The 17,061-nt window shown below is 40.5% G+C and overlaps 1 protein-coding gene across 1 annotated transcript in view; it reads left to right on the top strand.

Annotated features, from left to right (window-relative positions):
• TEDC1 (tubulin epsilon and delta complex 1) overlaps nucleotides 1-17,061 on the top strand; it is a gene marked incomplete at both ends in the record, with an annotated part of 75,797 nt that overhangs the window by 37,551 nt on the left and 21,185 nt on the right. The window contains 2 exons of the mRNA XM_080623985.1: nucleotides 10,727-10,813; nucleotides 13,734-13,946. Coding sequence (XP_080480111.1) covers nucleotides 10,727-10,813; nucleotides 13,734-13,946 — 300 coding nt within the window. The remainder of the gene's footprint in view (nucleotides 1-10,726; nucleotides 10,814-13,733; nucleotides 13,947-17,061) is intronic.

Here is a 17,061-nt window from a genome sequence, read left to right as displayed (position 1 = left end):
GGGTCTGGCCAGCTGTGCACTGTAGAAGCAAGAGCAATCAAATTGTGCAAGATACAATATATTGGTATTTCTCAGGCAGATTCTTCAAGTCAGTTTCAGAAGGGATGGCTTTGAAAAATAGTTAAATATAAATTACTTGCTTTTGTATGCTTTGTATGGTTTCACAAAGCAGTCTCCCTGTTGGGGCAGCCAGTGAACCAGTTATCTTGGGAGAGGAATTCCTCTCCTAACTTCCCTGGTCATCCCTGTTGTGCTGCTGTTGCAGGTTTTGCTCCCTTCTGAAAGTAGTGGGGCTTGGCTTCCAGATCCTGCCTGGAAGATGGACAGGGACTGTCCAGAGCCAAGAAGCAGTTGAAGGGTCAGAGTGGGTGTTTGGAGTTGATGACAGGAGAAGGGATGAATTACTATCTATGGGAGAGTTAATTTAGGGAGGTTGGAGAGGTTAGAAACATACGGAGTGACTTTTCCTCATGCTGCAGAGAGAAAGAAGCCTCTGCAGGAGCTAAACTGTTTTAAATCTCAAAGAATAAATATGATCAAAACAATCTCTTCTGTTTCTCCTTCCCTGCGACTGTCTGTGGTGTCAGATGGTTTTCTGCTCATCTGATGCCTGCTGTTACCAGCTGGTTCAGTTCCACCTGCTCTGGGACAGACACTTTCCACCTCCACAGTCCCCTCAGCTCCTGCTTGTGGTTCCCTTTCAAAGCAGTGTGGAGTATTCCATCCAAGAAGGAGGCAAAGACATGTAATTAAAGCAGTTTGAGAAAGACAAGGACAGAGAATGTGTCTGTGTTTACGTATCACTAAGGGAAAATCCTTATAGCTGAGTTGGTTAGAGATGGGTTGGGAAAGTGAGCTGTAATGTGAGTAGAAAATTGTTTGGGCCACTGAACTCAAATTGGTGCCTGATTATTAGTGGTGTCTCTCTGAGATTCAGCTTCTGGGCCAGTACTGTTTAACGTATTATTTGTGGCTTGCGTGATGGGATTTAGCACACCACCAGCAAGTGTGTGAACAATACCAAGTTGAATACACTTGAAGGCAGTGCTGCCACTCAGGGGGACCAGGAGGGGCTGGAGACATGAACTGAGATGAGCCTCAGGAAGCTTAGTAAAGGCTAGTGCAAAGGTCTGCATCAGGCTGGGAGGTGACTGCTTAATAAGCAGCTTTGAAAAAAAACCCCAAACAAACCAAAAACCAAACCAAATACCTGGGAGTCCAGGAGGACAACAAGTTGCCCAGGAGCCAGCAGTTTGCCCAGGCAGCAAAGGCTGACTGCACCCTGCTAACAGAAACACTGCTGGCAGAGCAAAGGGAGGGGTTCCTGTCCCTCTGTCCAGTGGTCATGACAGTGAGTGCTACGGGTATGGTTTGGGCTCCCCAGTGCAAAGACAGTGTCATACAGGAGCAGGTCCAGTAGGGCCACTGATGTGGTTGGGGCTGGAGCACACTCCAGTCTCTTCTCAGAGGTGCACTGGGACAAGAGGAGGATGACAGGCACAGACTGGAACATGAGAAGTTATGGCCAGGTACAAGGGGGGAAAAATTGCCATGAGAGTGGTCAAAACGTGGAACTAGATACTGGAGAAGGAGTGACATCTCTCTTGCTGATGTTCGGGACTTGCTGGACAGAGCCCTGAGCGCCTTGCTTTCAGAAGGGGATTGGGTTAGAGACCTCTAGCGGTCCCTTGCCACCTGTGTGGTTCTCTCGGCAGCTGATGGTAATCAGCATAAGAGCATCTTCAGATGACAAGTACTTGCTTGTCACGCAGCCATGAATCATGTAGTTGTTGAGCTCTGTACCTGCTTTCACTTCCGAGTCTCCCTTCTTGGGATGGATGCTTTATTTTTTTTTTTTTATTGCAGACAGTTTTATTGCTAAAGTATTTCTTTAAATAGTTTCTAAGCAAGGTGGTCTCCAGCTGCAATTAGTGTCCTGTTGGAAGAGCTAGCAGCATTATATAGCTACACTAAAGCAAATCATTCTCCCTCATGGCATTATTACCTTCATCTGAAAATTTCCCTAGGCTGCAATTTGTCATTAATATTGCCTTCAGTTAAACTTAGCCGTACAAAAAAAAAAAAAGAGGAGTTAATAGAGCTGCAGTTCTGGAGTTGCCTTCACCATTTTTTGGGGGTGAGTTATTACTTAGTACATTTTATTGACCAAGCATGTGGAGTTCTTGGTCCTTGAAAAATGATGCAGTGGTTCATCACGGACTCCATAAATTGTTGGACTGTGTAGCAGCAATATCTTACTTAGTCTCCTACACCATAAGAAAGGAAGCTATTTCTGAAACACAGTGGATATATATGGCACTATATGGCTTGACTGATATGAACACTTAGTTGTGATTGCCAATGACAGAAAAACTGATAGGATGATACTGAGTTTCACTGCTGCTTTTGTGCTTTTGCTTGTTTTATGCCGTACTTAACATAATTTGAATGCTGTGACAATGACAGTGACATACTATAATATAATTCCACCTGAGACAATGCAGCTGGAATTAATAAGCTGGAGAGACAAGGCTGAGGTGCTTTGTCATCAGTTGGCACTGGATAACATTTTTTTTGTGGAAATGCTAACAAACCCAGTGGTGGGAGCAAGCTGCTCCAGCTCAGGTGATGCTTTGGGCCAACACAGGGAGGCTAGGTAGGCTCTATGGTCCCTTACAGTGTTATAGAAAAATTTGTACCACCATCATATCTGGTGTCTGTGAGCTGAATGATGAAATTCCCATTTATCAGATGAGGCTGATGTGCAGGGGCATGCGTGGTGTGCGAGGTGTCTTGTTTCCACATTTATATTGAAATACCCTGGTCATGCTGCCTCTTAACTTTCCTTGGTAGGAGACTTCAGATTGAGAGTTGCTTACTTGCTGCCATTCTCTTGTAATGGAGTCTGAAAGGGTTTCAGTGGTCCAGCCTAGTGGATCTTAACTGGGAAATTAGGTCCTGAAGGAACAAATTAAATCTCAGGGAAAAAATGTTAAGGTGAGGAGCTTTAGAACTCATAATCCATCTCTTCAGTTGTGCCTTGAAGCTAACAGTAGCCACTAGAGAGCGCAGAGCATCTTTGCTTGTGGAGTCTTTACTGTTGTTTTCATCTAAAAGAGAAATCAGTTACCCGTTTCTTTTGGAAGAGACTTTAGGCTTGTCACTCTAGTGCCAAAATACACCTATTGATGAAGGCTGTTCCTGAAGTGCCCCAGAGCTATGATGATCTTGTGATCCCTCACTGCAACTTCTGTTGTCCTGCATTCACAACTGCATCAAAAAGACACACCAATTCAGAAAGTCAAGCAAAACAGGACTGTTGCATTCTCTAGCCTCGTGCTAGTTAAAGAAGCAAACTAGAGTTAAATTCATATGGTTTTGGTCACAACTGAACTGTTGCTGGAAAGCTGAGGTAAACTGTGTTTTTCAGAGGTGAGAACGTGGCTCAGATAGGGAGAAGACAGGTAAAGTTTTTTTTTATAGCCTTGTAAAATTAAACTTTGTGTGTAGTTTGCCCATAGTGTTAGCTCTACTGGCAGGTAGTTTTTCTTTTTTAAAATAGCCAAGGAAATAGAGTTATACAATCAGCTGTTACTCATGCTTTGCAAGTGGTTTCGAATTTGTGCTTCTTGTAAAATATGTTTGTTGCTAATTTAAAGGACTGTGTTAAGAGCCTAGCAAGAGAAATTAATTGACATAAGGGAGACTGTAGCAGACTTTAAATTAGTCGTTTCTCTAGTCAATAATGCATATTAAAAATGTGTGAAATACCTGCATGCATGGTAGGCTATGATGGCTTGTCAAAGAAGAGCTAGATTGGGAGAAACTATTCATATCAAGTTGGCAAGCTTAGACTAATCTCCATATCGAATAACTTCTTAAATTCATTGTTTCACTAGAATGAAATCTGTGATAATTATGTGTGCTGTTGGGTCTCACAATGGTGGATGACATTCTTCTTCATGTTTCTTTTTCTGTCTTTGGGTGAGAGCTCAATTTTATTTAACATTTATAATTGTTAGTGCTCAGAGGTTGGGTTTCTGTTGGTGTGGATGCTGTACAAGCCAGTCCTAGCCGTGATGTCCATCTGATGGTGCCCTTGGAGTGCAGGTGAAGCCATGCAGCTCTGTCCTTGACGAGCTATCCCTTAAAACAGAACTGGGAAGCCCTGTTTGTCACTGCTCATCCAGTCCTAGGTTAAGGATCACCTGGTCCTTACAGGCCAGTGAGCAAAGAAGGTGGCAGGGAACTGGCAGGCATCTGTGGGAAGGTCTGCATCAGGAAGGTAGTTGCCGTATGCCTCTAAGCCCTGTTCTTGCACGGAGCGGACATTGAGGGAAAAGAAAGCTTGGGAGCCTTGCATATGGTGGCTGGGACTGGCAACCTCTTGGTGTACTCAGTTGAGAAGAGATGAACCCGAACCCTCAACATGAGTTTTAAGACATCCCTGTGTACAAATTGTGCTACATAACCCTATATTTTGAAGAGAAAGTACTAAATCTGAAGGGAAGAAAAAAGGCCAACCCCTTGGCTTAGTAGGTGTTTGCAATACAGGCTTTTCTTTGGCTTGGTGTAAGGGTACTGTTTTTGTCTCTTCACTGCCAAATGCCGAATGAGAATGTCAAGAAAGGGCGCAGTAGGTGGATATAATAAGCTGGTGGCAAGGATGGATGGGATAATAAAGTGGGCAGGGTAAAACCTAGAGGGTTAGTTCCCCTGCTGAAATTAGTAGTCATTACACACACCTGAAGAAAAGGAAGTGCTCTTCATATGACTAGCACTTCTCCATGATGTAGTACCATCCAGTTTGTAAACACATGGAAACCAGGATATTGTTACTGTTTAGAAATATAGCATCAATTCTGAATTTAGATAAGTTTAAAAAGCAAATCAGGAATTGCTTGTTCCTCTTGATTTCTATGTGTGTTTTTGTGGTCTTTTCAAAATATAGGAAAATGGGCAAGTATGGGGGGTGAGGGGAGGAGAGGAAAAATCTGAGTATGGATTATACTTTGTTCTGTGTATGGAAACAGTGTGAATAAAGGCAGATGAATAATGGTCTTCTTTTGACATCAGCTACATGGAGGTTCTGATTGGCGGTACAATATGAACAGCTGTAAGGCAGTACTGTGATACGATTTGGTGCTTTCCTTTGAAATCCTCTGGCTGGGATTTCTCTGAAGTAAATTGTGATTTTTATTTTGGTACCTACTGGATGTGCATAATTGAGCATATATTCAGCTAAAGGTACTTAGTACTTCCTGAAAATCTGGCTCTTCAGGTATGCCAAGTTAAGCACCCAAAATTGATGGTACCTTTGGCGAAAAAATGTTTACCTTTTCCATTCTCATACGTCTTGATCTTGGCTGTTAAAGTGTAAAACTTGCACTTCAGTCTTCTTTTTTCTGATCTTTTTTCCCTGTTCTAATATGTGCCATTTCTACAGGGAAAAATGCAAAGTGGTGCATTCATTGACCTGTTGCTCGGCAAGTGAATGTCATTGTTAGTACATCCCAGTTCATTGCTTATCAATGTGAAAGCTGTGGTACAGTTTTTATGTTCCAAATGCCTCATTTTGTTTGCTTTAAATTCCATTTTCTTTCAGTTTCATTTTAAACAGCTGTTTTCTAAATCCCTTAGCAAATAGCAATTATGTTTTATAATGATGATTTTTGTCGCTTAAGTTTTTAACTGGTGGTTTGATTCCCTGTTCTCAGCAATGTAAAACTGAGATAGCTCAAGTGAAGTTCAAGCTGCAGTGGTATAAAACTGGTGTTGGCAAGTGGAAAAGTCACAGATTTTGTTTTAGGTGTTTGAAGGTTTTGCACACATCCAAGCATCTGGAATTACACTCCTTCACCCAAAGCTGATGTGGTTTGTATTTTATGTATTTTGTCTTCAGCAAAAGATCCAAATCCTGCTTTCCCTTACAGTCTGTAGCACAAAAACACCCACCAACAAAACCAAACCAAACCAAACCCCAAACCCCCAAACCCAAATCATTACAATTCCAGAAAAGATGATGCTCACTAAACACAGAAATACCTGCTTCTGGAGCTACAGAGGACCTTCCCCCATCCCTGCCAGTGTTTCAGTAAAGGTCCCTATGGGGTCTATAGCTTGTGGGAGAAGTTTTCATGCACTTTTGTCATCGAGGAGCCTTTCTGATCCACCTGCATTGTGATGGTTGGGTGGCAGAATGTTTCTCCTGCTGTGTCTCAACCCTTAGTGATATTTCACAGGCAGAGAAATTACTTTAGTTCTTTATTTGCCTTGTGGCTAAAGGCTGCTTATTGGTCTATTGGGTTTTGCTCTTCATCTGCTTGTACTTCACACTACTCCAGTGTGACTATCTAGTTTTCAGGCCTATTTATTTTTGCTTCAGGCTTCAAGAGGTATATGGGAATGTCTTAAACTAGCTTTGCTTCTGAATAAATCATAATGTGGAGCTGAATCTTGGAGCACTGAGCGTGTCCACCTACAGTGTTACTTTTTTGTCCCAGCCTGAGATGTTTATGATACCAAGATTTTCTCTGCTTTTTTTGTGATGAGGTCTCAAAACTTATCTCTGCTAATGTGCAATTTGGTCAATATGTGCCATTTGAAACAAAATGTCACCCACCTAACAGCCAGCCTGCCAAGAGGCTCTCATTTGTCAAGGAATGCTGGTTTTTTTTCGTAAGGGAGCTGTGTATTGATAGCAGCTGTGTTGTAATTATTTTATTTCATCTGGTACTTGCGTAGGTCTCTAAAGCCTTAACCCCAGTTATGGTTTACTTCTGATAATGTAAACTGTGTAACTTTTTCATGAGTGTTTACTCCTTTCTTTGCATTTTTTTGGTTGTTACATATTCAGAACTTATATCTGGATTACCAAAATTTTAGTTGGATAAAGTAATTTCCTACCAAACAAATGAAAATATGAAATAGTCTCAATACTTTCCCCATATAAGGTTTCACACTAAGCCACCCCTGTCTAAGCCTGTCTGAAGCCTTGAGAGTGAGGTTTGCGGTGATCTGGAGTCCAGTGCAAGTTTTCTATCTACAGTCATACGTGAATAGGTGATGAGTCAGCAGTATTTTGTCTCTGAGCCAAGAAACATAATTTATTGCTGAAAGACTGTTTTTTGTCTAACAGTAGGATGATTTTCTGAATATTTAGGCAGAGCAATTTTTGATTAAAAATACTTTTGCCGATGATATGGTACTTGAATTATGATCTGGGGACATCAGAGATTAAATACTCATTGCGGGGAGCTCTCTGGAGCTGAGCTTATGAAAAGGATGCATTATGCTGCAAACTATTAAATATTGATTTCTGTAACAGTCTACAGGCATTAATGAATTTAGTAGTATGCTAGTAAATAATATGAAAGATATTGCTGTCTCAACATAAAAAGTAATTAAAAATATGTTCAAATAATGATTTTGATGCATGTTAGGTTTGTGGATACCATAGAGGACTCAACTTTGGCCTTTCGTTGAGTATCCAAAATCATTTAGAAGATGTGGTCACCTAGGACTTTTGCAGCTGAAGTTCCCAAAGTTTCCTGAGGTCCATGAGCTGTGTTGGATGCTTAATGTCTGGCTTTGGAGATCACAGCCACATGTCAGAGGAAGCAAGGCTTGTTCTTGACAGAGTTTGCATTCTTCTGCATCACTCTGAGGTTTCCTGGCAGCCTGCTCTGAAACAGCTCCGTTAAGCACAGTTTAGCCTCTGTAGCAAAGTTGTTGCTTGCAAATTGTTTGCACCAGTGACGATTTCTTTACAATGGTTTAGAGAAGTTGTTACTGCAAAGTGTTTGCTCTCAGCATTCATTATGGAATTGCTTCTCCACAGAGATTAGCAATTTGAATTTGTCATTACTTTTTATGTCAGTGTAAGTATTTTAGAGCAATAACTTCCTCCAGAAGAATGAAGGAGGGAAAGACAATTTTCATGCGTTATCCGTAAGCATGACTTAGATATCTATGTGAGGCACATTTTTGACTTTCTGCTTCACTTTGTTCGTGAGACAAAATTAATGCTTTTCTGCAGATATTAGTCTTTAAATTTCATTAGGAGGCGTGACAATATCTGGGTCCTAAGGTCACTGAAAATGAGCAGGCAGCTTTAGTTGCAGTATGCAAATTTGTCTTACTTTTTTAGATGTTTATGTAGCAGCAGAAGTGGAACTGCTTATCACATATAAAGGCATCTCTGAGTAAACTGTTGTTCATGTTAAACGAATGAGAAAAGGCGCAGTATTTGGGGAAAATGCAGAGGTACAATTTGGGCTTTAGTTTCCACTGTTGCAAATACAGCTGAAATACTGGCTGTGCTGTGACTGCAATGAGTGACCTAAGAAAATGTACGCCATTAACCTCAAACTCACTGATCCAGATAGATGTTCATTTCATAAGTGGAGGTAGTGAGAGCCTGTCACCCTAGGTCATGTGGAGACTGACCTTGTGACCACATGAATGGCATGCAGGCATACAATCTGTTGCCCTGTCCCTGCCTTGAACATTTATTTGGTTTTATGTTTTTGCTGAGGTATCTCAAGGATATTTGTAATACATAGTTTTTATTGTGTTCTGCTTTATTTTCCACGCTGCAATAACATCAGAGTCTTGCAAGGCCCATATAAAGGATGGCAGAGGATGTTGGTGTCCAGGAACAGTGCTTCAAGTCCTTCAACTAGGTTGAAAACTGGCCTCCTAGGATGAGTGGTATAGTCACCCCATTGCTGATTTATGGCTGAAACAATTTAGCACACACTTGCTGGCCTGGTATTTCAGAAGGTGGTAACACTTTAGTGAAAGATGAGGATGCCACGAGTAGGTGAGTCAGATGAATGCTTTCAAATGAGCTGTTCAAGTTTTGTGTAATCAATGGAACAGCTGGAGGGGGGGAAAATGAAAAAGAAGAAAAATTGCAAAATATCCTGAGAGGTTTGAGGTTAGGAGCCTGCTCAGAAAGCTTTGATTGCTGTAAGGTTAGTTAACTCCAACAGATCATTTACAGGTTTGGTGAAGTTTCAGAATCATCTCCTTTCAGTTGGGGTATGAAAGCAAGTGACATATGGCTTTTTTAATATTCAGGAGCTTTTCTAGTGAGACTCAAAACTAAAGTGATGACTATGCTTTTACTAAGATTTTTTGTTTGTTTTTGAAGGCTTAAAATGAAAAGCTCCCATTGCAACCTTCAGCCCTTTTCAGCTGTCACACGGCACATTCATACTGCAATCACACAGAGCTCATGACCACATTACAAAGCTACTTTAAAATCAAGTAACTTAGCTGTTGCCTGAATATTTAATCAACCTTTTGGCTAGGTTTTATTGCTAGGATCAGATCCCATAATGTAAGCCATTTGTGCTGCAGATATACCTATGAAAAAGAAAGGGGACAGAAACCCTTTCTTCCACTTTTCATATACCAGCTGAGCTTGAAACTAGCAGAGTCATTAAGCATAATGCCAAGTGTTAGTTCTGTGAACAAATGTGTAATAATTGTATTTTGGATCCAGCAGTGTTTTAGAGCAAACTGCTCATAATTTCCAGCAGTTAGTCTTGCAAAGTGCATTCCCTTCTTGGATTTCTTTAACTTAAAGTTATATCTGCAGAATAAAATTGCAAAGTCAACTCATGCTTTGCAGTTACTTGAATTACGTGTTATGTAGTAAGAACTAAACCCAACAAAGCTAGCAGAAGATAGTTGTCTATATAAGGTGGGTTTAACTGATATTGATCTGGTCCTTACTATTCTCCTTGAGACTATATACTGTTATGTGTCATTTTAAACACTGCCTTTGTTGTCAGATTGGTGTTAAAATTGTTCATTTCAAATATGTGGCCAATACTGAAATTGTTAAGGTTGGTAAGCTCTTGATTTATACCTAATTTGTTCATCTGTCATTTTTCCCAAGAAGTTTCGTTTTACTTATATGGAAATATTTAGTCTTGGGATGTCTCTTTCCCCGTATGCATGTGTGCATACAGGCATGTTATGTATATGTTTATGAAAAAACTATAATTTGTACACCTAGAACATAACCTCTCTACTTTATATGCTCTTAGGTAGAGGGAGGGATCTCTCATGCAGCAAATCAGACAATTTATAAAATACATAACATTTTTAAAGGGAGTTCTTTCATGCTATTTCAGAGCATTGGAGATCATCTCAGTTTGAGTGATCTGAATAAGGCTGAAAGGTTTTGGGGGAAAGGCAGAGAGAACGGGAGATACTGGAGGTCTGAGATTCCTATAGGTAGGGGAGCAAAGCCAACAAGCTGAGAGAAGGCTGTACATGGCCTGGAAGAGAAGGTGTTTAGACCGTACAGCCTTGATATGTGTGAGTGAATGGATAGATGAAAAAATTCTCTTGGAGAAACATAGCTTATTTTGGTAGTCAGGAAATGTAGATTTGAAGATGGCCACGCATCTAGGCCTTAATATATCAGAATTATGGCTCTTTCATCCCTTAAAACAATATGGAAACTTACATTTATGTATATAAAAGCTGGTGGTGTTTGTACATTTGAAGTGAGTAATAAATCAGAGATGCTGGGAAAAATGTTTCACATCATATTTCTGCAACTGGTTTTACGGTGTTTATGTGAAGGAACATGATGTTTCCTGTATACCACTGACACTTTTTGTTCTTCAGACCAAATACACATTTCATTTAGTTCACAAGTGATCAATGTTACCTGATTTTTTTTCCTTTGTCTCCTTTTCTCTAGCTATTACAGCTTCTGGAGTCTGAAACCATGCAACTAGAAGCCTTTCTGGAGTGGAAGCAACTGGAACCAGTTTATTGGCAGTGGATGGTAATGAATCACACTGATTTTGATGGGTGCAGCTTTCTTGATTCTAGCATAGCTGACCACTTCCAAAGGCCCCTTCTCACAGAAATAAATGCTGCAAGCCAACTGTTCAACAGCATATGAAAAAAAAAGGAAAAAAGCTTTTGGTAAAGTAAGGCATGTTTCCTTAGTTCGCCTTCATTCTTCTGTTTTCTTCAATAAGACTCAGCTAAGCTGAGGAATTGCAGAACAGAGTGGCAGAATTTCATATAGTTAACACAAATGAAAATGTCTGATCTTCATCTCTTTAATGTTTTTTAAACACAGCAATCATATATTTTCTTAAAATTAAATGGCTTTTCAGAAGAGGGCCTCTAAGCTTTATTACAGACTTGAGAACAACTAAATTCGCAAGCAGCTGATATTGAAAACAGCTTCATTTTTCCTAGGCAAATGGTGTTGACATTGTCGATTTCCCCTTGAACTGTGTTGAATGATCACAAGAAAATCAATAAGCCTTTCTTTGTGCGTCTTAAGATTTCTCAAGTGAGTGTAAACGGTACCATCCATCTCACTTTTCTCTATGACTTTTGCCCATTCACAGCTGCTGAAAATAATTCTTCAGAGCACCACATTAAGCCACATGAGTTTACAAAATTTTGAGAATCAGTTAAACTGTTAATTGCCCATATGCCTTGTTCTACGCTAAAAGCAAAGCAAAGAAGAATGTAAAATTGCATCACCTGTCTTGAAGGGTACTTCCAATGCAGAGCCATTCAAATTGGCATTAGTTTTATCATGCTTTTTGCTTTACATGTCTACCATTTATGGTTATTTGGAAAGCATCAATGCTAGCATAAGCCTGACTCCAAATAGGCAAAACGTAACAGCAAATGTTACAGCATTTCAGTGTGTCCACCAAAATGTTTGTCTCTGACATGTTGAACAGTGTGGGGAGTATTGTGAATGTTAGTGTGCTTCCTGGAGTTAAGTCTTAAATAAATACTTGCAAAAAACCTAACCAGCATTTCTTTCTCAATAATTCAATAGGCTGAATTCTTTTGTTTTGCTGATGATGGTGGTTATTCCTAGGATATAAGGGAATGAGATGTGCTTTGAAGATACAGTAGTTTTCTCTTTCCAGTTAACCCATGGTTTACACTGCTGCTCTGATGGCTGGGATGGTGCTAGCATGGCTACTGCTAGGTCTTTCTGATGGTTGTAGGCAGGAGCGTGACAGCAAGACATAATTACAGCAAATGTAGTGACTGCAGGAATGTTTCTTTAAAGTTCTGTCATTCAGTGAATTTCAAATTAACAACAACAGCAACAAAAAACCAACACCAGACAAACAACAGACCCCACAACAACAAAAGCCTTGTTTTATTCCATGCAGTTTGTTAGCCTGTGGGTGTCCAAAATATGTGTTGTCATGAGCTGGGCCTTTGGTCAACATCAGCTGCTGGGGTCAGTGCTCCTTTGTGCCAGTTTGCAGTTCTGATGCTTACTAAGAAAGGAGGTTTTGTAGGATATCTTTTGCAATTGTTAGTTATCTAAAAATTTTTTTCTTGTATGAGCCAAAAAATCTCTTGCTGTGCGTGAAGCCAGAGTTTTTAACCTACCTGCAGAGAAGAGAGAGAAAGAGGGGGTGAGGGGAATAAAAATATTCCCATCCTCTTTATAGCAATCTTTTATATAAGTGAAGGCTGTTAGCATGTCACTGTGTTCCCAGTTCCTGTTTCTAGGCTAACAAAATTGGTTCTCTCAATGTCTCCTTGTAGGCCATTCAATCAAACTTCTGATGGCTGTTGCTGTTCTCATATGGGACTTTCCCTCCCATTTGTCTGTGTTTAACTTCAGGTGCCTCACCCTGTATATCAGTGTTATAGTCAGAGCTCTTCTATCATGGAGACTTGTGTTTATAATTTCTAAAACAGTGCTTGACTTTAACAGTGCAGCATTGGTGACTTCTGGTTTTCTGATGTCTCTTCCAGAGGCGTGGCTGCTGAACCAGTAATTATGCATTTGGTTTTTCCTTGCCTGTGTGTAGATCATGCTGCTCAACTGCTGAATTTCCTCTCACTGTTTTGACATCACTCCTCCAATTTCTAAAGATCATTTTGAATGTAAATTATGTCCTTAGAAGAGATTATGACCTCTCCTATTTAATATCTTCTTGATAATGATATGGAAATAAATATTTAATACTCTTTGAGTGAAGAGGCCTGGGTCCTTTAGTTATGCTGTGCTACCCTGGCTTGAAAATTGTGTTTCTGCATAATCTGTGTGCACAGTGTATACAGATGCATGCATTTCAAGGACTCTGAAGTTATTGGTTGGTTTTTTTTTAGTATTTCAAATAACAGTTGTTATCTCTGAAGGCAGCTGCAGAATTAATTATAGAACCAGCTAGGTGCTCATGGTCAAAGCAGAGCTGACAGAGCCTGGAGCAGCGATCTCTTGGCCTTCTTCAACTTGCAGTTTTACATGGGCACAGGTGATCTCATGGGTGTTATAGCTCGCTGTGCCATGTACCAGATGGGGCTGTCCTGAACAGCGTAAGCATGTACCTCCTTCCTGGTCGTTTCAAAACACCATAGAAATGCATCCAACCTCAGAGTTTGAGGGGAAGGAGCATATTTAGAGCTTCCTCAGTAATGATCTCTGTCCCATGAGTGTTACTTCATGCTTTAGTGCAGTGAAGAGTATCTCACAGTATTCAGTGCTTTCTAAAATAAGCTAGGTTAGCAGCATAAGTTTTCTGCTAACTTAGAAATATGTTAAAGTGAGCTGAGGAGGTTATCTCTTAAAATAACTCTGAAATTGTGGAGCAATTGTATACTGAGATGGCAATGGCGAATTTCTACTTATGAATTACCAGGAAGATGGGGGACATACCATTTCTGCTTCTGATGAAGAGTTACTTTTATTGCTTTTCCTCTAGGAAACTGTGTTAGATAATATGGCTGAAGAGGGAAATATGTGTGAGTCCCAGGACACTCATGTAGAGGGAAGTGAGCTGCCAAAGGTGACCTCGTGCTGCCCCTGGGCTGACAGTCTGACTGCGCAAATTGACAGATTATCCAGAGACCTAACAACACTCCATGACCAACTGCATAAGCTTGTGACTCACCGAAAGGCTGCGTGGTGTGAGAAGGTAAGGCTTTGGGTGGCCTTCTTGATCATTAGTGACTTTTAAGATCCTATATTATCCAGGTCTCACTATGGGTCGTCATAAGACAGCCTCCCTGGGTCTGTTGTGTGTCAACATTGCTGCAGTCTCGATACCAGATCTACAGTTACTTGTCTGTTTATGCCACAGCATGCCAGGTGTTCTTTCAAAAACAAAGTAGGCATCTGTCCCAGAGAAGCAGCATGCTGAAACAAAGTAAGTGTTCTTTTGGAAGGGAAGACATCAAAGGATAGGTGTTGCAGAGGAGAGAAGAGAAAAAATCATGGCAGCCCCCAGTGGGGGATAGAAGCAGCAGGTTGAAAGCATCAGTAATGGTTATAGTGAGGAAAATGAAGCTAGGTATTTGTAGGGAAAGGAGGGTGTGAGAGGCCAGAGCTTGTCATTTTTCACTGAGTTAGTAGTCTTTGAAATATCTCATGGGGGAAGGAATAAGAATGATTTGAAACCTGTGAAGTGAGAGAGGGAACTAAGCACAAGTTTTGGTAGAGGAACAGACTGGCTGTGGGAGGCTGGCTGCAGAGGAAAGCAGGTGATATGAAGGAAGTATACATGGTGTTCTCTGACACAGGGATGGGGAGACACTGGGAAGCACCCAGTGGGGGTGGTAGGACATAAATAAAGGAGCTGTTAATGTAGGTGTAGAAGGTTCATCTGAATATTAACAAGGAGAAGATACGATGAAGGTGCAGCCATAAAAGCTAGTAAGTTTTTTTTCATGCATCAAGAGGAAAGAAGGATACCGGAGGATCTGTGAAACTTATGGATGGAGAAAAAGTGAAAGAGGTAGTTGGGGCAGATAGAGCAGTAACAAAAACGCTGTATCATTGCTTTGTGTCTGTATTAACTCAGGAGAGGGGGCTTTTTTTTTTTTTTTTTGTTTGATTTTGGGGTTGTGTGAGGTATTTTTTGTTTTGGGGTTTTTTTTTTGGTTTTAAGATTGAAGTGTTGGTAGACAGGATTGCAGATCGGCTGACAAAATGAAAAGTGGCACATTGTCAGATCAAGGGGTATTTGCCCAAGATTTCAAAAGGGTCTGGCGTGGAAAACATATGTAAAGAGCTAATTGCACTCCTTGGCTGTAAGGATAAGGAACTAATTTGGCTCAGTTTGACAGGGATAGGCACAAGAACCTGCAGCTTCACACAGAATATGGAACTTCTTCCTGCGGGACACTGTGGATCTAAGTACTGTACATGGATTTGAAATCTGTTGGACACATTCTAGGAAGATGAAATTCATCACAGGCTATCAAATATACCGTTATGAATTACAAACTTAGGAAGCTGTGGGAGTACGGATCATTGCAGGCTGAGGAAATATTCTGAGGAAGTATCTCCATGATTGCCTCTTGTCTTGTAGTCTTCTCTAAGCGCTTGCTGTCGATCACTGTCAGTGATGGGGTACTGGACCAGGCAAGCCTCTAGCATCATAAGATTTGGTTGCTTTTATGGCAAAATGAACGTGACTATTATTTTCCAGTGCATGATTTCCAAAGCAAGATATGCTCTGACTCCTCTTATATATAACAATATGCATGCTGTTAAATATTATATAATAAACACACTGAAATTTTTTTATGTTTAAATTTGGAAATGAAGTCTAAATAGATTAACTGATGAATTCTTCATTGTACTCTGAAATAGATGCACTGATTGGATTTGAATGATGGTCAGTTAAGTTCTTGTGCTCCTCAGATTCAGTGAACATCACATTAGTTTATGACTGGGTAACAAATGGAGTGCATCTTAAGTGTGTTGCTAAAAGGATGGTTTATCACTAGTGTCTCCTCTTTTTACGTGCCCTGGAACAAAATTGTTTTGTAACACTACATGACAGCATTTTTTGGGATGGTGGGGTGTCAGATGACTCTCCATCAATCCTTTTTATATCAGTCCTTTCTTTGAATAGTGTTGCTGCTTATGTGATGCTTTCTGTCTGTAGTCTATCTTTGTGTTACCCACAGTCAGGATGCTTGCTGAATGCAGGCTCCTATATCAATTTTATGGTTTTGTCCCTTTCAGACTTTTCCCTGGAAAAATAAGCTTATCGAGTCTTTCCTTCTATATTGTATTTTTTTAGTCAAAAAAAGAGAAGATACAGACATAGTTAAGGTGGACATTACCGCTATCTTTGTATCTTGTGATACTGAGACATCTGGAAATTATCTTGGCTTTCGCAAGCTTTGCTCAGCTGAGGGACAGTACAGTTTGTTATAGCTCTTGTGCCCCCTACCATGTACTTCACAAAAACTGTGATAATCCACAGAGTAATTATGTTTGTTGTTGTGAGTAGGCCTGATGTCTGTGCCAGCCAACTGAGTAGAAACTGTTCTGAAGAACAGAATTGAAGGCACATGATGGAACGTGATATACTGAGGAAGAGACAGCAGAGTTTTTGCAGAAGAATCATGAATCTAAAATCTGTTGGAGCTCTTGGAAGGGACCAGTGAGCATGTGGGCAAGGGAGTCTGGATTGATGTCGTTTAATTGCATTTACAAATGGCATTTAATAAAGTCCCTGAAAAGCGTCTCAACAAAAATAAACTGCCCACGTGACTGTCTTTTTCTTACCCTTGAGCAAACAGCAGAACAGGAAGAGGAGAGGACGTGGCTGTGATGGGTTTGCAGAGGCGGTTGCTGATGGAGCCTTATCATGCTGCTCAGCATGTGTGTAACTGCTCTGGAAAAGGAGGTGCATAGCAAGGTGCCCGGGTTGAGAGATGAGGCTAAATCCCTGAGAGCACATGAAGGACAACAGCACAGGATTGTTGAGGGTCCTTGTACTGAGCAGTGAAGTGGTAAAATGTCAGGTAAAATTGCATGGAGATAAATCTAACAAAATACATCTGAAGGGAGAATCATAATTTTACATGTATTTTTTTCTGAGCTGTCTGTCATGGCACATGAATGAGCTCTTGGGGTTATAATGATTGTTCTGTGGAAATGTCAGTGGTCAGAAATAGTAAACTGAATCCTAAGAAGTGTTAGAAAAACAGAGGAAAGCAAAACTTACAATGTTCCCATCCATTCCTGGAATGCCATGTGCAGTTCTGGTCATAGTCATAACTCAAAAAGAAGCA

Source organism: Psittacula echo (assembly GCF_963264785.1).
Source record: "Psittacula echo genome assembly, chromosome: 7".
NCBI classification, from domain to species: Eukaryota; Metazoa; Chordata; class Aves; order Psittaciformes; family Psittacidae; genus Psittacula; species Psittacula echo.
The sequence above is the reverse complement of the archived record's forward strand: the minus strand, read 5'-3'. Positions and strand labels throughout refer to the sequence as shown.